Source organism: Scardinius erythrophthalmus (genome assembly GCF_964197995.2).
Source record: "Scardinius erythrophthalmus genome assembly, chromosome: 24".
Classification (NCBI taxonomy): domain Eukaryota; kingdom Metazoa; phylum Chordata; class Actinopteri; order Cypriniformes; family Leuciscidae; genus Scardinius; species Scardinius erythrophthalmus.
The window spans coordinates 4,782,079-4,804,188 of NC_138244.1; the positions used below are offsets into that span (position 1 = coordinate 4,782,079).

General features: G+C 37.3%; 1 protein-coding gene across 1 annotated transcript in view; it reads left to right on the forward strand.

Moving 5' to 3' along the window:
* LOC308685109 (uncharacterized protein) overlaps positions 1 to 22,110 on the forward strand; it is a 54,089-nt gene that overhangs the window by 19,189 nt on the left and 12,790 nt on the right. The window contains exons 2-5 of the mRNA XM_081356645.1: positions 1,863 to 1,989; positions 7,815 to 8,086; positions 8,192 to 8,449; positions 12,170 to 12,217. Coding sequence (XP_081212771.1) covers positions 8,014 to 8,086; positions 8,192 to 8,449; positions 12,170 to 12,186 — 348 coding nt within the window. The 5' untranslated portion in view covers positions 1,863 to 1,989; positions 7,815 to 8,013 and the 3' untranslated portion in view covers positions 12,187 to 12,217. The remainder of the gene's footprint in view (positions 1 to 1,862; positions 1,990 to 7,814; positions 8,087 to 8,191; positions 8,450 to 12,169; positions 12,218 to 22,110) is intronic.

Here is a 22,110-nt window from a genome sequence, read left to right on the forward strand (position 1 = left end):
AATTAAAGCTAAATAGAAACATAAAACCCCACAGACGCACATAATAAAATTACAAAAAATGAAACTGAAATTTTAAAACTGCTGGCTCGAAATATAGAGGGAAAATAGGTTGGATTAAAATAAAGGGTTTAATTGAGTTTTAATGAAGTAAATTCTTTTTAAAATGACTTTATTTGTTTTGTTCATGTACTTGATGAAATCTAAGTAGAGTATTTTGTAATTGTTTGATTTTGTTTTGGCTTTTTAATAATTTTGTATTTTTATTTTGAACCATGTAAGAAAACATTATTACAGTAAATATATAAGTAAATCATTTTTACTTGTATAAGTTTTTTAAAGCAATGCTAGATGTGCATTTAAGTTTAGTAAATATTTTTTTTAAGGCCAAATTTGATATTTTAGAATGTAATATGATTGCAGAGTTTGGACAAGAATATTACAGGAAATTTATTGCAATTTATCAGGTGTCAAATGTGGTTAAAATATAATGATATTTTCAAAGGAAAACAATGCCTCGAAACGAGTGTGATGATTATTGCTAAATGTGTTTATTGTGATCAGAGCTCAAGCCAAAACCAATCAAATGAAGAAATGATCAATATTACTTTATGATCAGAGACATTATTCATTATTTTGCTGTGTCTTCTACAGTATTCGGACACAAATAAAACTCTGCATGTCATTGCATTACATATTTGCTGTGATATGTATGTCCTTTATTGTAAAGAAAGATGAAAACCAATAGATGTATTGTTGAAAATGAAGACAGTCAGCATTATGTTAGTGTTTGTTTGTTGAGCATGTTAATAGTTAATATGATTCTCTACATCTCGAAGAGAACTGAATCATTCATCCACTAAAACGGCTGATTCAAAGTCAAGAAAAGTGACGTTCAGGCATTTTTAAGCATCCAGATATTTTTCTATGATACTGTATGTACAATCATGAAGGATTAGTGCATTTATATTGCCAAGTTATTAGAAAAAGATGCGTTTTATTCATAAAATTAAGCATGCATTAAACCAAATGAATGAACCCTTGAAGGATCCAAACCGAACCTTTTCATCTAAGAGTGTAAATTTCTGAAACATGATTAAATTTCGCCCATGATGACGACATGTTGTCAATATTGCGTGCAGATGTTGCACTTTAAAGTGGTTTAAAATGATTTACTCCCAGCAATCACACAAACTCAAGCTCTTTTAAATGGCTTTCAAATGTATTTGACAATCATAGATGATGTAGTTGTTGTAAAAATTAGAGCTGGTTTAATGTTAATGATGTTTGCATTCACACACACACACACACACACACACACACACACACACACACGTGTGACCTCAGAAAAGTCTGATTTGTTTGTTGCTCAGAAATCTGTGGGCGAAGTGCAGAAGTGCATTTTAATGTGTTTATGTGCAATCAGAGAAACACACAGGTCACGCTGTTGTGTTACGGGTGGCCGAGTGAGTGTGTGAGGGTTTGCTGATGCACGTCGCGCACGCTGGGTGTGTCGAGTCTGACCCGAGAACGACGATGATGATGATGATGATGATGATGATGATGATGATGATGATGTCCAAAAGCACATGGCTGACGTGGCAGATCTGGGTCCGAACGCCTCTGCATGTAATGCACTTTAAGTCAATTTGTCCACAAGCACAATTACCTGCTTTCCCGTCGTGAAAAGGTGTGTTTTATGGTCTCAGCCGTTCAGATTCAGAAGTTTCGTGCTGTTATTCACAAGTACGTTTTAAAGGTTCAACTCGCTCAGGTTCAATATAATTTGCACCTGGAGTTTTTCTTTTCTAAGCTGAGTTTGTCCCTCTCTCCCTCTCTCTCTTTATTTGGTTGCTGTGCGCCAGGTCGCGTCCCGTGCCAGCTTCGCATGAAGAGCGGCCCGAACACAAGGACACACACTCGCTTTACAGGAAGACTGCGAGAGAAGACCTGGAAACCCTCATGGATGAACTCGATGAGCATCTTCAGCGGGTGAGTCCAGGTTATGTGTCGTTTGATTGACAGGTCTCATATCATGATCAACACACGCAACACGCTTCAATCTAATTCGGAACTATGTTGTTTAAAAAGCCATTTGAATTGTATAAAAATGTTTCAATCAATATCAGTTTAGGTTTGCTCGTGTCATTTATCCACGTTTGAGAAAAGTCACTGGTTAGTTTTTGCAAACTTTGTTCTTGTTAAGGAAGAAAAGCTGAAGTTTTTTGTTTATTAACTTTGTAAATAATCTCGTATTCAACATAAGTGATTTTTAGCTCGTCTTCATCAATCGGTGTGCGAATTCGCGCATAATCGTTTTGTTTGTTAATGGATAGATTATCTAAGAAGAAAATAAGATGTGCTTGCTTGTTATTTTACAACCAAGGAAAAATGTGAAATCATGAGAAGTGATATTGAGTGAATTTCTGATTTATTTATAATTCTGTTTTGTGGAAGAATTATGTGACGTGTTTGAATTGCACTGGATGTGTGTTATATTTTCACACACATTTATTGATTGCATAAAGAGTACGTTTTTTTATTTAAAAATGGGTTATTAACAGAAAATATTGTGTTATAATGAAAACATGTAGCTTTTTTATGTCGTTTTTTTATAGTTTTTATAGTTAATCTAAAAAATAATATTTGGCCAATTGAATGTAATTACATTTGCACACAATTTACTTAAAGGTGTTAAAAAGTGTTTTTAATGTCTGATTTGTATATATATTGATAGAGACAGAGTTAATCGAAAAATCATTTTTAACAATTTTTTGTGTTGTTAGTTAAATGTTTAAAAAAAAACATGGATATTTTATTGCTTTTTTGTCTTGTTCTTGTCACACACTCTCTCTCACACACACACACACACACTTGTTTTCACAACGATGCTGTATATTTTCCCCTTACACTATTTTGTTTTAGGCATACATGCATAATACTTATTCATAAATATATTTTATATTTAAGGTGTTGCCACACATTTTAAAGGGGAACAATCACAATTTAATCTTTTATATAATTGATAATGCCACTGAAGTTTTTTAACACACTTAATACAATAAATATTGCATCACATCTACAGTAAAAATGGTTAGAGTAATAATTTATATTACATACTTGATCAAATTAATTATTAATTCGGCACTACAAACTTTGCCAACACTTTACTTGCAGCCTTCATGTGTAATGCATTATAAAGGTGCTAATAATGTAAATAATTGTAACCAAAGTGAAAATGCATTATAATATTTGCAGATTCCTTATTACATCTGAAATCGATTGTTTGTCATGCATTTTAACGTATTATACTTTCTAAAGGTGTTTTATAACTGCGGTTTAAAATCATTCATGAGATGCATTATAAGATGCATAATTTAAAATTCATTTATAATGCATTAATAAAGTATTGCTCAAACGTTCCTTCAAATACCATTTTAGTGTTTTAAATTATGAGAAACCGAATTTAAATGTTTAAAATTCTCTGAAGTATTGTATCGCTTTCCTTTATAAAGTATTTGATTTACACAGAGCATTTTGCATGTGATATTATCGTCATGAGGTTGTTAAAGAGATTTAAATGAATTCCAACTTTTTTAATTTCAGCGTTTATGAAGGACGCTAACCTGCGCGTGACTGATTTCCGTCTCAGATCAGGTGCGCATGCGAGAACCCGGTGTCGCTCGGATGGTGCCAGAGGTCAAAGGTCAGCTCAGTTAATAAGAGGAGCTGTCTGAGGTCCCACAGGTCATTCCCAAGGGGCTGACCCGCATGTCGGCAACACTTAACGTGAGCGTAATCTTTACCCTGTCAAAGCAAACAAATGTCGCACCCTCTCAATTTAGCTTGAACAGCCCCTTGAGTAACGCTTTTGACCCGGGGGTCGTGACCTTTTTGTCTGACCCAGTGGGGAGTCAATGGAGCAGTCCTTTAGGCACGCGTGGAGGTCAGAGGTCAGACCACCTCAAACGGCCTTTTTTGTGTGAAGTCGGGAAAAGAGTTTATCTGTGAGACGGCTGTTGAAATTGATACAGTCTTAATGTTGCATATTTTAATTGTGTCCAATTTGCATGTTTGAACAGACGCTGATTTTGCCTTCGAAGTTTCATTTTGAAAGTAGAAACTTACAATGCTGCTATTTTTAAGAATAATTTCATGGAAACTCACAGTATTTATGTTTCCGAACATGAAAGAGAATCTCAAAGCTCCTGCTGTCGGCTGTTTTCTTGCTGGCTTTCATTTGTCCAGCATTTCCTGTTGCGACAAACACGTGTGTGTGTGTGTGTGTGTGTGTGTGTGTGTGTGTGCCTCGTCCAGGTTACTTACCCATGCGAACGCGGCCTGACGCCAGGCCAACATCACGATATCAAAGAATGCAGTGCTGACTAAAATGTGCAGCAAAACATTTGTGCTAGTTGGCATATTATTTCATTTTCAATGTCCAGTTAAAGTCTGGGGCCTCTGATGATTTCGCAAGGACAAGGATCCATGGGAGAACCGTCCAAATATAGCTTCCCTTTCCAGAGAAAGAAAACTGCATCGCATTCCATTGCATCAAAATGAATTCAAATGCATTAAACAATCTGTTCATGCATTTAATTGGTGATTTTGATGCACTTTAATTTACATTTTAATGCAAAAATGAAATGAGAAAACTGAAATATTTGTTTCACCCATGCATGTGTAAAGAAGAAAACGTGCATCACTTACTGTTACACTCGTTTAAAAAAAAATACACACGATTAAGCAAAACGTGTTTTTCACAATGCAATCTTTATTGTTTCCTGTTTGCGTGTGTTTCTCACAGAAATGATCATAAAGGCATCAGATACAAGACGGTCGCCGTCTACGAGATGGAGGCGGCCGCCATTTTGTGCTGGCCTCAGAGAGGTGACGTACATTAGTGCGAGCTTTTGCGCAGCAACACATCAACGTTAGCATTATGTTTTCAACACTCCTCGTGTTCTAGTTTCACGGCATTTATTCAAATTCACCGTGTAATCAGGAAACCGAGTGTGTTTAGCATGTAGCTTCTTTCACACATTATCTCTTTCCTCCGCTATAGCATTGCATTTAAGTGATTGTGAATGAATGCACATTTGAGATTAGGTGTGATGCATCTTAAAAACGCTGCTCTGTTGTGTCACTGCGTCGTGCCAACAGGGCCGTGTTTAGACATAAAGGCGGTGTTGAAGTTGGCCAGTAACCTGTAAGTTAATGCTTAAACCGTGCAAAAAAAAAAAAAAAAAGCTACTAAACGGAGAGTTTTCCTGCTATATAACAAAGGAAAAAGCCGTTGCTTTAGGGATGCAATCTGGTATCTCTGAAGTTAGAAACGAAATATAAGCGTGCTCGTTTTTATCTGCCTCCTAGAAACGAGGCCACCGATTGGTCAGAAGCCGTGGCGAGATGTGACGTGGGAGGAAAACGACGGGGTCCCGAACTTAGCGCCGTAAAACCGTCCAACAGGCCAACAGTTTTTTTACACGGACGCATTAACTCTGCGTCGGCCTGGTCGGTGTGTTAGCGTGCGAGGACAGACGTGAGCCAGCGCCGAAGGGAATGCGTCGGCCATGTTAGATCAGTCCGAGCGCAGCATTCGCACGCTCAGACACAGAAACACGCTGGTTAAGAAAGAAGCCCCACCTTCTGAAGTGGCACAATCTTCCCTCAGTCCCCAGAGAAACTGCAAAGACAAGTGTTGAGTAAGTCCACAAGAGATTTTCGCAGTTCGCAGGCTTTCTCTCTTTCTGCACTCTCATTAGTCGAGCCGCCAAAGAGGAAGAGCGACAGGAGAGAGAGGGAGAGAGAGAGAGAGAGGGAAAAAAAGTTTGCACAGCGTGTCCAACCCTCGAGGGTTTCGGGCGAGAGTACAAGAGCAAACAGAACGTTTTTTTGCTCTGTCCGTTTCCTTTTAATTTATTACAATAGCGCCTGCCACATTTTCAGACACTGGGAAGAAATGAAGGGGAACGAGAGCGACACTTCTCTAACGGTGGGTGTTTGTGCAGTTTTCTTTCCCAGCCTCGCTCGGCCACCGCAAGGGAGGGATTTCAGCAAACGGGGCAGATGGAGGGATGAAGGAGGGATGAACGAGGAGAGAGAGAGAGGGCACATGAGGAGAGCAGCGTTATAAGGGGCGGAGTCTGTTCGTTTTCCCGCTTTCTCATTGGCTGGAAGGTCAGAGTTGTTGTCTAAATACAGAGCGGAGATTCTGATTGGTTGAATGTGGGTGTTTCTTCAAGTACTGGCACTTGTGTGAACCAGTGGCTGATTTTTATTATCTAACATACTTCTTTTTTTTTTTTTTGTTAAAGTGCCAAACATCCAAAACTATGAAAATGCATTTTTATAAGTATGATTATCTAAACAAAAAGTGAAATGAGCATTGCCCGTTTCAATGTGAAAATTATTATTTTTTACATCAATCACAGCTGTCTGTTATTCATTGTGGTGTAATTTTCATATTTTGTCCCTGATAAAGGTTAGTATACAAACCTCAAGATAAATATCATTTGTTAGCAGAATATTCGTACTGTGCATCATTTCCAGTCATTTCTTTAATCATGCAAAGTGTGAAAATATTATTAATGTGTATTTACGATGCTAGTTATGAAATTAAGATAGCTATTTTATTCCCAAAATTGTTTTAAATGACATTTCCACCACAGAATGAATGGCCGTTTGAGATGCGGTGGAAATGACAATGTATGTTCATTGTTTTTCGAGAGTTTATTATCTTCAAAGCTGGTTAAAGGAATAGTTCACACAAAAATCTAAAATCTTTCATTATTTACTCACCATGTGTCCACAACAGTCGTCCATATGACTCGTACGCTATATTCCAAGTCGTCTGAAGTCATATGAAGCTTTATTTGAGGAATACACCAAAGTTTACACTGTTATTCAATAAAACAACTGTGCAACGTCCAGAACTCAAAATGGGTGACTGCGTTCGGACACGCATGCGCTTTAGAAGATTATTCAGAGATCTACACTGAGTGTACGACGCTTGATTTTCATGTTAAAGTGCACTATTAAAGCAAACCTTTAAAGCTCAGTGTTTGTGGGAAAGATGAGCTAAAAAATAAGCCAGCTGGATTTTATGTTCAGAAACGGTGTGGAGTTCAAAAGTTTCAGACAGTTTTACAGTGTTGTTCTGCTGCATTTCTACTCTTTCTTTCATTCTTTCTTTCTTTCTGCTGGGATTATCCATGTGTGTGTGTGTGTGTGTGTGTGTGTGGGAAAACACACTGAGTCTGCGCGCTGGGGGAGGAGTATCTATGTCACACTCCCTCTCTCTCTCTCTCTCTCTCTCTCTCTCTCTCCCTCTCTCCGTCTTTCTCCTGCTCTGGACTTGCTGCTTTTCCGCCCTCCCACTTCTCTCTCTCTTTATTTGTCTCTCTCTCTCTCTCTCTCTCTCTCTCTCTCTCTCTAAAGTGCAAGGCCATGTGGGACGTCTGATGAGGAGTTTCACCCCTCTACGTCTCCAGTTTCATATCTCTTTCCCTCTCCCCCGTTCTTTGGCTTCCCGTACGGGTTCCTCGAGCTCCGCTGTCTTCGTGCCGCACGCAAGGTGGAGAGCCACTGGAAAGGAGGTTTTAGAGCGTGCAAGAGGGGAAAAAAAGAGAAAAGAAACCTTTTTTTTGCCACGAGGGCCTCCTGACTAAAGCGCGACAGAGGCTCCTCCACAAACCTGCTAAAACGCTCCCGCTTTTCCAACACGTTCCTGAGCTTTTCCATGCACCTGATTGAAGATTTTTAGCAAGGTTTGCTTCACAAAGTCGTATTTTCACACGTTTCTTTTCCGATTTCAGCGAGCGGGCGAATCCGCCTCGACCCGAAGCCCGCGCCAGGCCCATCGGGGTGCCGAAAACCTCACTGACCTGATCCGTTCCCGATCCGTTCCAAGGAATTCTGCTTTTCCGATATGGGACAGGTGCCAGTTGCTCTTAAAAGGTGTCTGAAAAATCGGTGATCTTCACGTTGGGAGTGTAAGGAAAACGCCATGCAACTATGGCAGAAAAAAGTGAAGGATGGTTGCGAAGGGGAGGGGAAGACGCAGAAAAAGAGGATCGTGAAAGAGGAGGTGGGGGGGGCGTTTATTCAGCACTCCTCGGGCCTCCGAGACCCGATCGCATGTGGACCATTTGCATGCGACAGACACGCTAATTGTGTGTTTGCTAACACGCAGCATTCAGCGAGACGCGCTCCGGTCCGCAGACGGGGTTCACACACGCCTCCCAGACGCCCCGGAGGCCTCCTATTGTTCCAGAGGCCCAGACGATCCCAACCAGAGCCTGTCGAGGGGAACACGGGAATTCCAGACCGGGAAAGCGAAACGGGACGGCTCGAGGAATAGCAGCCCTTTTCTCTCTGCAGAAAAACATCCGAAGAAAAAGAGGCCCGAGGAAAGCACTGCCTCCGGACGCTGACGTCCTCGCAGATGTGTGTAAGTCACAGCAGTGTGTGTGCGTGCGTGTGTGTGTGTGCATGCTTTTTTTCTTTCTTCTCCGATGCACAGATTACTAAAACATGCATATGTGAAGGATTAAAACGCACGGATTCGGGTCTGATGCTAATGACACAAATGTTTGTGCATTTGCAGATTTATTAAGCATCACGCAATATTATTCCCGAAACGCATGTAAACGCAGTAAATCTATCCGAAATGTATTTCAGATTACATTTGACCTCATTCGGATGCACTGCAATTTACAAGTATACTAATGCTGATACTTTTCAACCATGTTGAGATGATGCTTTACTGTGTTTGCTAGACTTTTCTTGTTTTATTAAATACAACACCGCGAAAGAGGTATTTGTTAATATTTATTTTATTTTTTTCTTCTAAATTATAATCGGTAGAAGAGGCCTGGCTTCACTCTTTGTATCTGGCCTCTGTTGAATTACAGCGGTGGGCCTTTGATCAACTGTGATTTTTATTTAGTGCATGCAATATTTTTATGTGTTTATTTTTAATTGCAATTGTATACCGTGATTTGTTTTTAGGGGCTTTTTTTAACCACAAATATTTAAACTTTAAACTCGCTCTATTAAGGTCATTTTTATTTGCATAATGTGTTTAAAAATCAACAATATTATGATATAATAATCCTGATTGTTATGCTATAACACATTTATGATTCATTTCATTTAAATAATGTTTACGTTTTAAAGACAATATGGCATCCCTAAATCCTAAATATAATTCATACATACATATGCATAAGGGTTTTTATCAATTAAATTAAATAATTAATAAGAAGGTTAGTTTTTATAAATATATTCCCTAAATAAGTTGACAATAAATTAGGAATCGTGACCCATATTTATTTAATATTGTAATAATTCCGGACTGTATTTTCTGTAAAGGCTTGAATTATTATTATTTTTTTTTTTTTTTATAATTATCAGACAGTTTTTAGGATAAGAAATGTGATGTTTAATTGTGATGCATGAGGTGTAGATTTATGCCTTCCAGCCAAATACTCCTGATATAACTTTCGTTGTGGGTGTGGAATTATTCAATTGGATTCCCGGATTGTGTGTGTGTGTGTGTGTGTGTGTGTGTGTGTGTGTGTGTGTGTGTGTGTGTGTGTGTGTGTGTGTGTGTGTGTGTATGACTTTACCTGTCGTTGAATTTGCTGACTTTGCGACTTGAGAACAGGGACTTCAAACATTTTTAATTGTGAAATGTGTGTTAGCGCCAAGAGCACACACACACACACACACACACACACACGGTACTTCAAAAATACATATTTATTAGACTAAAAACTTAGCATATCAACTTTAAATGGAATTTTGGGAAAGTTCTAAACATTTGCATCTCGATTGCTCACCCTCAGGCGCACACAGACAGAAGTGCTTCAAAAATACATATTTATTATGGAAAGAATTTAGCACACAACTTTAAATTTAATTTTGGGATATTTCTAAATATTTTCAAACTCCATTGGCCTCCCTCATGGGCACACACACACACACACACACACACACACACACACATGGTGTCTGCAATGAGGGGGTCTCATTCCTCAGTAGTTTGGGTTTCAGTGTGTGTGTGTGTGTGTGTGTGTGTGTGTGTGTGTGTGTGTGTGTGTGTGTGTGTGTGTGTGTGTGTGTGTGTGTGTGTGTGTGTGTGTGTGTGTGTGTGTGAAGTTCAAGTCCACCATTTTGATGCAGTGTGTGAAACGAGCTCTATCGATACTTCTAGTCAATATGGATAAAAAAATGACTGACGAGATTAAACAGACTACATTTTAAGACACTCGTTATCTATTAAGTTTATTTACTAAAAACACACACGTACACAAACACGCCTTTTTACGCAGTTGTGATTATTTAATTTTTATAATTTTAATACTTTTTAAATCTGTTTGCATTTATTTTGTGCACATTGTTGAACACAGAAATACTAGCTCAAATCAGTGTTTACACACACTTTTACTTTTTCATTTGGATAAAAGAGATCCATAGATTAAATAAATTAAGTTTCGTTTAAGGTTTAGTTCGTCTATTTGAATTATAATTAGCTCTATATAAAATGTATAATTTTATGCTAAAATAGTTGTGTGTTCTTGCGCATGTGTGTGTACTCGCCTTTTTTTTTAATTATAATTTTAAAAATATTCAATATATTTATCTCCAACTAAACTTGCAAACAAACAAAGATCAGAATTGCAGATATTATAACATACATAAACCTTTCAGTGTAGGAGTGTATTATTGTCTATTAGATTGTGTATTGAAGCCAGTTTAGTCCCAAAATAACCAGAATTTAATATTTCACGGTTTTCATGATACACTGCACATTTTATTTTTGGTGTAATCCGTTTTAAGTATTTTGAATCCTATTACATTCGTAGTTGTCTTTGTTTCTGCTGTTTTGCATGTAATGTGTTCGGGACATTAACAGTGTAACTTTAAATATACTGCAAATATGTATAATACGCCATTTTAAATATGCGTTCATCACATTAGCCGCAATGAAATATATATTGCTTTATAATTTGTTTCTCTTCTCCAAAGTCCGAACTTTCCCCACAAACATCAGAATCATTTGTGTTTGCTGACAGGTTTATTGCTTTTTATAAAGTTTATTGCACGATTGTCATCGGCAAAATAGATTTCCGCATCTTTCCGTGTTTTTGCAATATGCACCAAATGTTTTGAGGAAAAGTGAGACAAAAGAAAGAGTACAAGAGTGTGCATGTGCAGAATTTAATATTAATATACACTAATACAGACCCATCATTTACATGTTTATCAAGCTCATATGCACAATTGTAGATGTTGTCTGAAGTTAGAGTCATGAAAAAGTATATCAAATAAGTATCATTGGCTTTAAAGGTCACAATAATATTTGAATTTATGTTTAAAAATACTTATTTAAAATACGTTCTCTTTCTTAAAACACTCATAATAAAGCATGTCAAAAAAAATTTAAAAACACGCATAACTTGTTCCTGTATAATCTTGCAAAATTATATTTTTTTGGGAAATCATCATTCATATTAAAAGTGTACATGTGAATTCATTCGATTATACAATACGATTATACTGTATTTCTTGTTTTATGTCATCTTCTATATTCATCAAACTTCTATATTTATATTTGTACAAGCTCATGTTTAGTTGTTCATAAATTCAGAACATGTGCTTTAATAAGAAACGCATCAGAAATTGTTTGGCATTTTTCCAACTAACGTTATGCCGGTTTTATTTGCAGAATTGCTCGACTGAAAATTCGCAGGACGTCTCTTTGAATGACATATTCGCATTTTATCTCTTTATTCACATCGATTTGAAGCATGATCTATTTTTTTCATGATCAGCAAATTTAATAAATCACTAATTACTTCACCTTTTGTTGATCTTTGATCAATAATTCACTAAATAAATCTCTGCTGCAGTGATCAATTAAGCATATTGCTGGCTATGGTTCATTAAACAAATACAAAATGTACGAGCAGCGTGATTTAATTATTAAAAAATAATTAATGTTGTGCTTTAAAATGCATCTCACATGGATAAAGTAAAGTGAAATATCACGAATACAGCTGTACCTGAAATATTATATGTATAAACTGTACTTTTTTAAGCAAACAAATGAATTTGAGTCATTTTGCAAAATTATAATTAAAAATGTTTATGTGTTTTTCCATAGGCAGAGCGCAAGCTTGAAATGGACTAATCGAGATGCAGCGCTGTACAGGTCAGTACGGATATTATTTTCTTTTCTGTGAATAATAATAATAATAAAATATTTCATTTATAAAATAAATGCCTGCGCATTTAACAACTAGCCCACATGTAGTCACTTTATTGGATGGTCTTTCCTCTTAACTAGGTGTTACACTGAAATGCATTGATTATTTTATTTATTAATTAATATATATTACAGTTTTTCGGAGCGTGAGATGAATATAATGGGCTTTGAAGGGAAACCCGTCTCATTCTCTTGCACCTGACAGTGGCGCCCTCTAGAGTCCGGCCCTGACACTGCTGGACCCGACTCGAGATCACAATAATCACAAAGCACACATCAAAATTCATTGTAATAGAGTTAAATCATCACTTTTTGGACGGGACTAGTTTTCTAAACAATGTTTGAGTTACAATTCTTATCACTGTCATCTGTGTTTATAGTGCGTTGTAGAAAGCGTTTACGTCCTGGTAGAGCTTGTAATAACATCTTGAATTTTCTGAGAGCTCTTGCTCGCACCACCTGACCACTGCGGATTAATTTAGGCATCGACAGAAATACATAACATCACGTTATCATCTCGACGATAATTACGACATCGGCATGAGCGCAGATCATCACAGAGATGAGAGTGTGTGTTACAGAAGGTCGTGGGTGTCTTTTAATGATTTACTTATTGATGTAACTTTAATTTAGCTTTAAAACCCTATTGAAAGTGACACGAGTTTATAGAATTGGTTGTTTATAATAAACTCACGTAAGTGAGCATTAAAATGGCCAGTCTTCGCAGTTTCTGCAATTTGTCTGAATAAATCCACTTTGATTAATTTGAGTAAAAATGTGTTTTCTTTACCAAGAAAGTGGCAAGATGAAAACCACTATTTTCTGTTTAAAACGTTCACATAGCATCTTTAAGGTTATAATATAAACAAATATAAAAAATACAAATCCAGATTTTGATTTTCAAAGATTTATTATAAAAATGGAAAAAAAATTCTGCAAAATGCAATAAATTCATGACATTTTTTTTTTTTTTTTTAAATGCAATTAATCCATTGAATCAATAGAAAAGTTATTTTTCATATTGAAACTGTTGAAAATACACAACAAAGTAAGCTGATCCACATATGACAGTCAATACTAATCTTATATACAGGCACTGGACTAAAATACATTCAATCAGCCATCGCTAAGAAATACCTCCTGAACTTGTCTGACGGCGATCAGCTGTAAAATGGCTGGGTCCTGCTTGGTTTTCACTGACTTTGAGTAAAACAATTGAAAGTTTTTCAAAAGATCCCCTGGGGTCAACGTGTGTCAGCGTGACAGAAGTTTGATGCTGTCGTGTGAGAACCTGTTTGCTCACCAATCTTCCGCATGCTTTCATTTCATTTCCATACGGATGGTATCCGACGAAAACATATAATGAATAAATAGATTGTATATCGCGTTTGGGAAGATTTGTGAGCAAACAGGTCAAAAAACACACGAGGAGAAGCGTTAGTATAAAGCCCTATTCGGACGGTAATTGTTTCTAATGGGGTCGTATAGTATATATTCAATGATTTTATTGCCTGAATCCAGAAAGTCAGTGTTTTTCTCCCAACAACACCTGTGTAAAAATCCCCGGCCGAATGACCTACTGTTTTTGACAAACACCAATCACATGCTGTGATTTAATCTCTGTCTGAATCCACATCTCTGAGAAGAAGAGATTCACTGTTTAAATCCTTTTTGACCACTGGATGCATTTTAAAGATCTAGCCTAGACTTTTATTACTGAAATGCTGGAAGAACAGTATTATTTCATATCACCGGCTCAAAGGAGAGCGAGAAGAAAAGCACGTAAACATTTGAAATGTGCTGTAATTATGCCAGCAATATACATTAAAAATATACGCCAAGCAGCTTTATGTTTACCTCGTGTAAATAAGAGGCTGTTTTCACTTATTTCCTCTTATTTCAAATGACATCCATCATTTTGAGATAAAATACAAGACAGAAAACCATTTTAACTATAGCGCATCTCTATGAACTTCCGAATGGGGCTTTAGGAAAACACGGACATGGATTCGGACAGGATTAAAATCAGAAATGCCTGTGAAACATGAACTTCTCTAACGTCCTCCATGAAAACTAGTAGGGCTTTTAACAGCATCACTAAATGTGTGAGTAAACGGAGAACTTGTTGAGTCCGACAGAGTAAAACGTCTTCCAGCGCAGCCGCTGTGGACGTATTTAACAGATTTAGGAGGTTTGGGTGGATTAAAGCGGACCCCGCGGACTGAGAGCCGCGTTTTCAGGGGATCTCGAACCACTTCCACATTAAAGCTGCAGTCGGCAAGTCTGGCAGATTGAGGGGGCTTAGCCGAAATGTTGAATGTTTACAACTCTCACGCCCCTCCCCCACTACCAGCGAGCACCCTCCCATCGAGTTCGCGCTCGTCAGTGTGTGTGCACCAGATTTTCCGTGAACACGCCCGTCTCTCAGCATCGATCAACACCATGGACTCGGAGGTTGGCTGCCCTTGCTAATTTACCCATAGATAGCAAGATAGCTTGTTAGTAGATCTTCTCTCCGCCATCACGCTTCGTACAATCCAACACACCTGCGAACTTCAGGCGTGTGTATGTGATACGAGCGTGCCGCACAAGCCCTGAAAAGTGAAGCCAAAACGTCTCGATCGCAATTTAATTACACTTCAAATATCTTTTTTCCCAAAAGTGGTTTCTGTCATTTATTGTAGTTTTTATCACGCTGATGTAAATTCAAGTGTTTGCTTTTAAAATAAGTTTGTTTTTAGTTAGTTATTTGATGCTATAAAAACGGTGGTGTGACGTCATGATTGACAGGTTGTCTGAGCGAAGTAGTCACTGAAGCACCTTTTTCGGGATCTTCGGAGGACTGAGGAGATTGGAGCTTTAAATTTAATATCTAAATTTCTATAATTAATTATTTCACACCGAGAGTGAGGGCGGGGCCTTGATTTCGCGGCTTTACTTCCTGCTCATTACGAAACCGCTACTGCGCAAACTCAAGACCCAAGATGTCAGCGCCATATCGGGACACTGGCGGCTTCACTTCTCACCAATGGAAGAGAGCGAAGGGGCGTCGTCCATATTTTTTTATCTGTGGCGTGTGCACGACCTGTGATTGACATTCAGATCTCACACAGCCCTGCGCTGATTGGACCAGAACCACCGGGAGCGGTGGATTTTTGCTAAACAAATAACAGGTGGTAGAGGCGCAGGGTTTTTTCTAAAACCGGCTGATTTATGTTGTTCTGTCGGAGCATAGCGTCGGTTTCAGTGAATATGATCAAAAAAATCTTGCCGACTGCAGCTTTAACTCTGGTGCTGAAGTTCACACTTGTAGTTCTTGTTCGCTTGGTTCGAACCAAAAAAGAAAAACATTTCGTTCTGGTCTGCTTAGCTTAGCGTTCACATTGGCATTTTAAAACCGAACCTAAAGGCATAGGGATATTTTCACAACCTGGTGTGTTTCCCGTACACGCCGTAACTCGCTGCTTCACTATCACAGTACGAATCATCGTTGAAGAAATCGACTTGCGAGTCACGACTGTTTCCCGAAACTGTATTGTCGCAAATTGGTCGTTCAACCACGTTGGTTAATGACGTCACGCACGTGTTTGAGTAATAACTACTGTTAAAGAATCTGTTTGAGATCGAATGTTTCGCTATAAATTACAGACATGACATCTGAGGACTATTTCTTATTTTTCTCAGTTATTTTGCTTTATTTCCAGATTCAATCAAAGACTCGTTCTTACACTAGAGCTCGTTCACACATGCGCACTCTTCAACAACGACGCTTTAAATCTCTTGACAAACTAAAAGACGTAAATGACATTTGTGTGTATTCTAAATAAAAGACACAGGTTGCACTGAATGTCAGCTTGATTATTTTGCTCAAGATAAGGATTTATTGAGTCCACAAGTCATAAACTAGAAACTGCTTCTAACCACAGGTCGAGATCTGTCGTTTCAAACACACAACTCTGCGATGCGGTTTGCGAATGTTCGTTGGAACGATGGTTTCGGGAAACACTGACTCGATGAACTGCTGATAACAACAGAACTTGCGACCATAGTTGGCTAACGATGCTTTCAGGAAACACACCCCTGATTGGTCGGCTTTTATTGCGTATATTTTGCGACTGAACTTACCGAACATCCAAAACAATGCTGTGTTCTGGGCTAAATGCGCTCGTTGTGTGTGTGTAGCTAATTATGATGGTATTCTGACTGGCTGAGAACTCATGAAGAGCTTATAAAATGTGTAAAGGAGTCAAAACAGCGGCAGGAATCCCTCCGTCACACACACTAACACAGATCTGCCGCGAGGAGACACGCTTCTGACACCTTTTGCAATATTTTCTAAGCCACCGCACTAGCCATTATTGTTAATGGAAGGAGACAGAGGCGTGTATCCAAGAATTTATGGCAAGGAAAACCCCTTATACTTGTGAGCGGCTCATATGAGGTGTTTTTGGGTGTTTCTCTCTCATTTCTGCTTCAAGCTCTTGATAAATTGTGGCATTACTTTGTGGTTTAGAATCCAGTATTCCAGTGATTCTTTTGTCTTTTATGAGTTTAATAAAGAACTCGGTCTCATCTTCTGTCCAAACACACCGCGCCATCTTTAAAGAATGATCGACTTTTACGTACGTCAGGTGACCTGTAAATTATGCAAAAAAAAATCTGTTTCCATTGCAGATTTGCGAAATATTCCTTTTTCGAATTTTTCTCTTCATAGGAGCTATACGTTGCCCAATAAAGTTCGGTACAGGCATCAGAAATGCGTCTCCCTGCATTAGATCATCATGTGTGTGTGACGGAGGGATTCCTGCCTTTTATTTTATAAGCCCTTCACAAGTTCTCAGCTGGGCAAAATACCATCATATATAGGCTATGCACATATACAACCAGTATTTTTGTATGCTTTTTTGTTTTGTTTCTTAGGTTCGGTGTTAATGCTAAAGTGAACCAGGACAAAATGTCATTATAAATCATTTTCTTTTTTGAGAACCGAACTACAAGTGTGAACACAACCTCAGTCTCAATTGAGCACGAGCCACATGTCATTTGAGTCCTCAACTTTCCTGCCCACAAGTCACGACAAAGCCACGGGTGTCTTTCAGTGACGTGTTCGTTTTTTATAATGTCTTTTCTTCCTCCTAAGTGGAGAGACGTGCCTGGTTGAGCTCGATCTGAATGTTTTACCACTGACTGCAAAACACTTCCAACAAATGGGAGAGAAAAAAAAATCTATTTGTTTTTGCATAAAATTTGTCTTCCAATTGCACACTGCAAAAAATGCTTTTCTTACTTAATATTTTTGTCTTGTTTCTAGTCCAAATATAAAAAAAAAATCTTAAATCAAGATGCATTTACTAAAGTAGTAAAATGCTATTATGATATTATGTATTGTTTTCTGGGGAAATAAATCAAAATGAATTGAGTTTTTGCTTTAAACAAGCAAAATTATCTGTTCATGGGGTAAGAAAAATAATCTGGTTTCTGTTTGAATTAAGATTATTTTTCTTACCCCATGTACAAGTAAAAACTCACTTAATTTTGATTAATTCCCCCGGAAAACAAGACATAATATCTTATCTAATTTTACTTGTCTAGTAAATGCATCCTGATTTAAGAATTTTTAGATATTTGGACTGGAAACCAGACAAAAATACAAAGTAAGAAAAGCATTTTTTGCAGTGCAATTCTTACAGCTAAAAGAATTCAGGCTTGCATGATTACTCGCATTTTATTATTACATTCAGAAATAATGTAAAATACGGTATAAAAAATGAAACATTTGTTTATAAATATTATAGACATGTATTTTTGCACATATTTTGTGTGCTTGATGTTAATTGCATAATATAAGTCGCTTTGGGATCAAGCCTCTGTTTGATGATAAAAACCATGACTTATATTGTGAAAGTATTGATGTTAATAATATGTGGACGTGATGATCCTTTTCTAAAAAAAATAATGTTGCACTGGAAAGTCTGATTTCTGAAAATCTGAAATCGAATGATCAAGCAAGCCTGAATTCTTTCGGCTGTAAGTATTGCAAGACACATTTTAAGACAAATAGTATGCAAAAACAAATGGATTTTTATTTTCAAGTCAGTGGTAAAACATTTTAGTGAATCAGTTTGTTCACATGATCCATGCAAATGAACCAGTTCAAAAGGAATCAGTTCGACGATTTGAGTCACAAAATACGGTAACACTTTATTTTAGTGTCCTTGTTACATGTACTTACCATAGCAATAAGAGTAAATTGTGCATAATTACATGCAACTAACCCTCAACCAAACCCTAATCCTACCCAAACCCTAAAGTACATGTTGTTAATTAATAATACACTGTAACAATGACACCTTAAAATAAAGTGTAACCCAAAATACAAAAAAAGCTAAGTATTTAGCTAAACACTCCTTCCAGTTTTAAATCCTAGTATTTTAGAGTAAAATTAAGTGCAAACTTGTTGTTTAACCTCACAGTACGTGCACATATGCCGCTCGTGAACGAATCCTTTACATTATGAACTTTCTATTCACTCTAATTTGCTTTGAGAAGTGCATATCTCAGATGTAGAGACTGTTTTCCACAGTCAATGAAATGGAAATAGTTGTTTTCAGATTTTATACATATTTATATATATATATTTCATCCAGCCATGTTTCCACCCTAAAATGTAAAAAATTTGTGGATAAACACCAGGCTATTGTTGTTATGGTTTTCCCAAAAGCACTTGACTTGCCTCACTCACACCAAGAACGAAAACGATGAAGATAACTATGTTAGCGTACACACCAGTGGACAATATCGCTCTGTTTATTATAAGCGCACTGCAGTTTTGTCGTCTGCCACTTTAAATGCTCGAGCTCTTTAAAGTTGGTGGATTCTGATTGGCTGTCAATGTTTTTAATATTCATCAGCTGAAAAAAAAAAAAAAAAAAAAACGTTCTGAAAGTGATTCCAACGCTTTCAATTCTCTGTGCCGTTATTGTTATAGTTATGGTGTGGATTTAGAATGATTTTTAGAACTATATCTTAATCATAATCATCCTTGGTGTGAACAGGCCTTTAATCTTAGAGCAAAAGGAGGTTTATTCGCAATGCTAGTCTTACACAACAGGGCCCAGGATTGTCTTTGTACCAGTCACTGCTGCTCCCCTGCTTGGCTTTGGCATAAAACACCATCCATATTGCCGTGTAAAAATGAATTATGAACCATATTGCATAACTGTACCCAATGCACACGAATTTCCATGCCACCTCCTGTAGGAGCGCAGCACACAAACCTCTCAGAGTCGCTCTCCCACGAACATGTGTCTGCTTATATTTCCACCTCACAGATGGCCACACGGCATGGCATGGGATCTCTCGCGGCGTGACGCGTTCGGATATACGAGGGAAAACTTCTGTGAGGAGAAATGGGTTGTTTTCTGATGGGACTGTTTAAACGGCTCCACAGAATTAGTCAAAGTTCGTAACATCCACAGATTAGCTGTAGTATTTGTAGTACAAACCGTTGTGAACACATCATTGGATCAATGTAACTATGTTTTGTATGAAACAATGTATTCCCTGCTGGAAATATATTAGTTAGTTAGTCCTGAAGTAAACTAACTACTATGGGAGTAAAATAATGGCAAAAGTTTTTGAAACAAAAAAGCCTGAAACAATATTTCTTTTTTTGAAACAAAAAAAAATTTATCGGCTGAAATTCAACATGGTTAGGGTATTTAAGCTGTGAATATTTCAATTGAAAACATTTCAAATACATTTTCATTATTCAAAATTAAATAATCCATATTCACCTTTCAGATTTCACTTCCAAAATATTCAAACTGTTTAAAAATACAACCTATAATATTCAACAGGCAATTTTCGGTCAATTTATTTCGCTTAGCAAATTCAGTGGTTCAAAATCGACAGTAAATTCAACGTTGACATCCAGGAACTGCAGGAAAAAGCAGTAGATTACCGAGCATACTCTCCATCTGCTCACCTCAACCTCACCAGCAGGGGGTGCAAGCGCGTGTTGTTGACGAGGACCAGAGCAAACACATTGCGCGTAAAACATTTGCCATTATTTTACTTCCATAAACTACCATCTTGTATATTATGAATATAGTTGACTCATTGACAGTGTTGGTAACGCATCAAGTAATGCGAGTTATGTAATCAGATTACTTTTTTCAAGTAACTACTAAAGTAACTCATTACTTTTAAATTTACAACTAAGTTACTTTTTCAAATAAGTAACGCAAGTTACTTTGTTTTCCCATGTATTGACCAAGTGTGCCGCACATATCCTGAAAAGTGAAGCCAAAGCGTTTCGATCGCCCCCTGGTGGCTGGCTGCAGTACAGGTCATAAACCCCGCCCCTCTCCATATAATCCAGTGGGACGCAAGCCAAACTAAAAAAATCCAATTACACTTCAAATATTTTTTTTTAAAGATGGTGTCTGTAAATTTTGGTAGTTCTCATCCCCAGTAGGTTTGGTTTTAGTTAGTTTCTGATGCTCTAAAAACGGGGTGTAACATCATGATAGACAGCTGTTCAAACCTGCAATAATAAATTGCCCGCTATAGTGAAAATCAAGCTTTTAATGTTGTTTATGTGTCTATGTGGTGTTTTTAATATGCTTTAAGACAAACCATGTGTAAATTCATAAGTCGACACCATTGCTGAGTATTTCCTCCTTAAAACTGCAGTGAACCAAAGACAGTCTCAAAAACACGCTTTGAAATCGCTGGTGTTTCTGACGTCACAAACTACCTTGTAACCAATCAGATCAACGTGTGATCGTCAACCAGTGGATCTCTGAGCTGAGTGAGTGAGTGGAGGCGGGGCTCATTTGCATATTCATAGAACCATGTACACTAAATGAGGCAAGGGTGTCGAGTTACATTCAAGATGTAAGGCATGAAGACATTTTTATTCACGGAAAAAACATTTAAATTTGTCATTTTGATGATCAAAGATGAGTTTTAAGGGATAAAATGATTGACTACAGGGGGACTTTAAAAGTAATTTTCCCCAACACTGCTCTTTGATGCAGTCGCTTTGGAAGAAAGTGTGCATAAATGTAAAGGACTTTTAGATGCAATGTTCCACAGCTGTAAGTATAACCTGGATTTGCTATGAAAAATAGTATCTTAAACGCAGTTAGAAATTAATATACAACATCTATTATATAATCAGTGTTGGGTAATTACTAAAGTAATTAATTTCTATCTACTAATTACATCTTCAACAGTGTAATTAGATTACTGTACTAATTGCATTACTTATTACTTTCTAAATCCCATTTCAACAATACAAGGATAGACATGAAACGTTTTTTTTCATTCTTTCAAATAAATAATATAAAATTGCATGAATTATCCAAAGTAGTTAAAGGGAGAAGGTTACATTATAACATTTTAACATTAGACGTTACATTTTGTGGATGTTTAATCCACTATTGTTTCTCAACTAGAATTCGTAGTAAAAAAATGTTTTAAAACATAAGTAAAATTATATTTTTTAACCTTATTTAGCATTTTCCCCGAATTATCATACTTGCTATAGTTTGTATTTGTGTCAATACTCATAAGAGTTATAGTAGACTGCTTTTTAACTCTTCTCGGGATGTTAAAACCTTTAAGGCATTCTTGGCTAATGTGTGCATAGACTGCGGATTAGCTGGAAAAGTCACAGTAACTAATTAGGGGTGTCTACTATTGTGAAAGAGTTGAGTATGTTCACGCCGCTCTAATATTAGCATAGCAACAGAAGCGTTTCTATCAGGCGAGGCGGTACGAGGTGACAGAGACTGAACTAATGAAGGCTCTCTGAATCACAGATCATATCG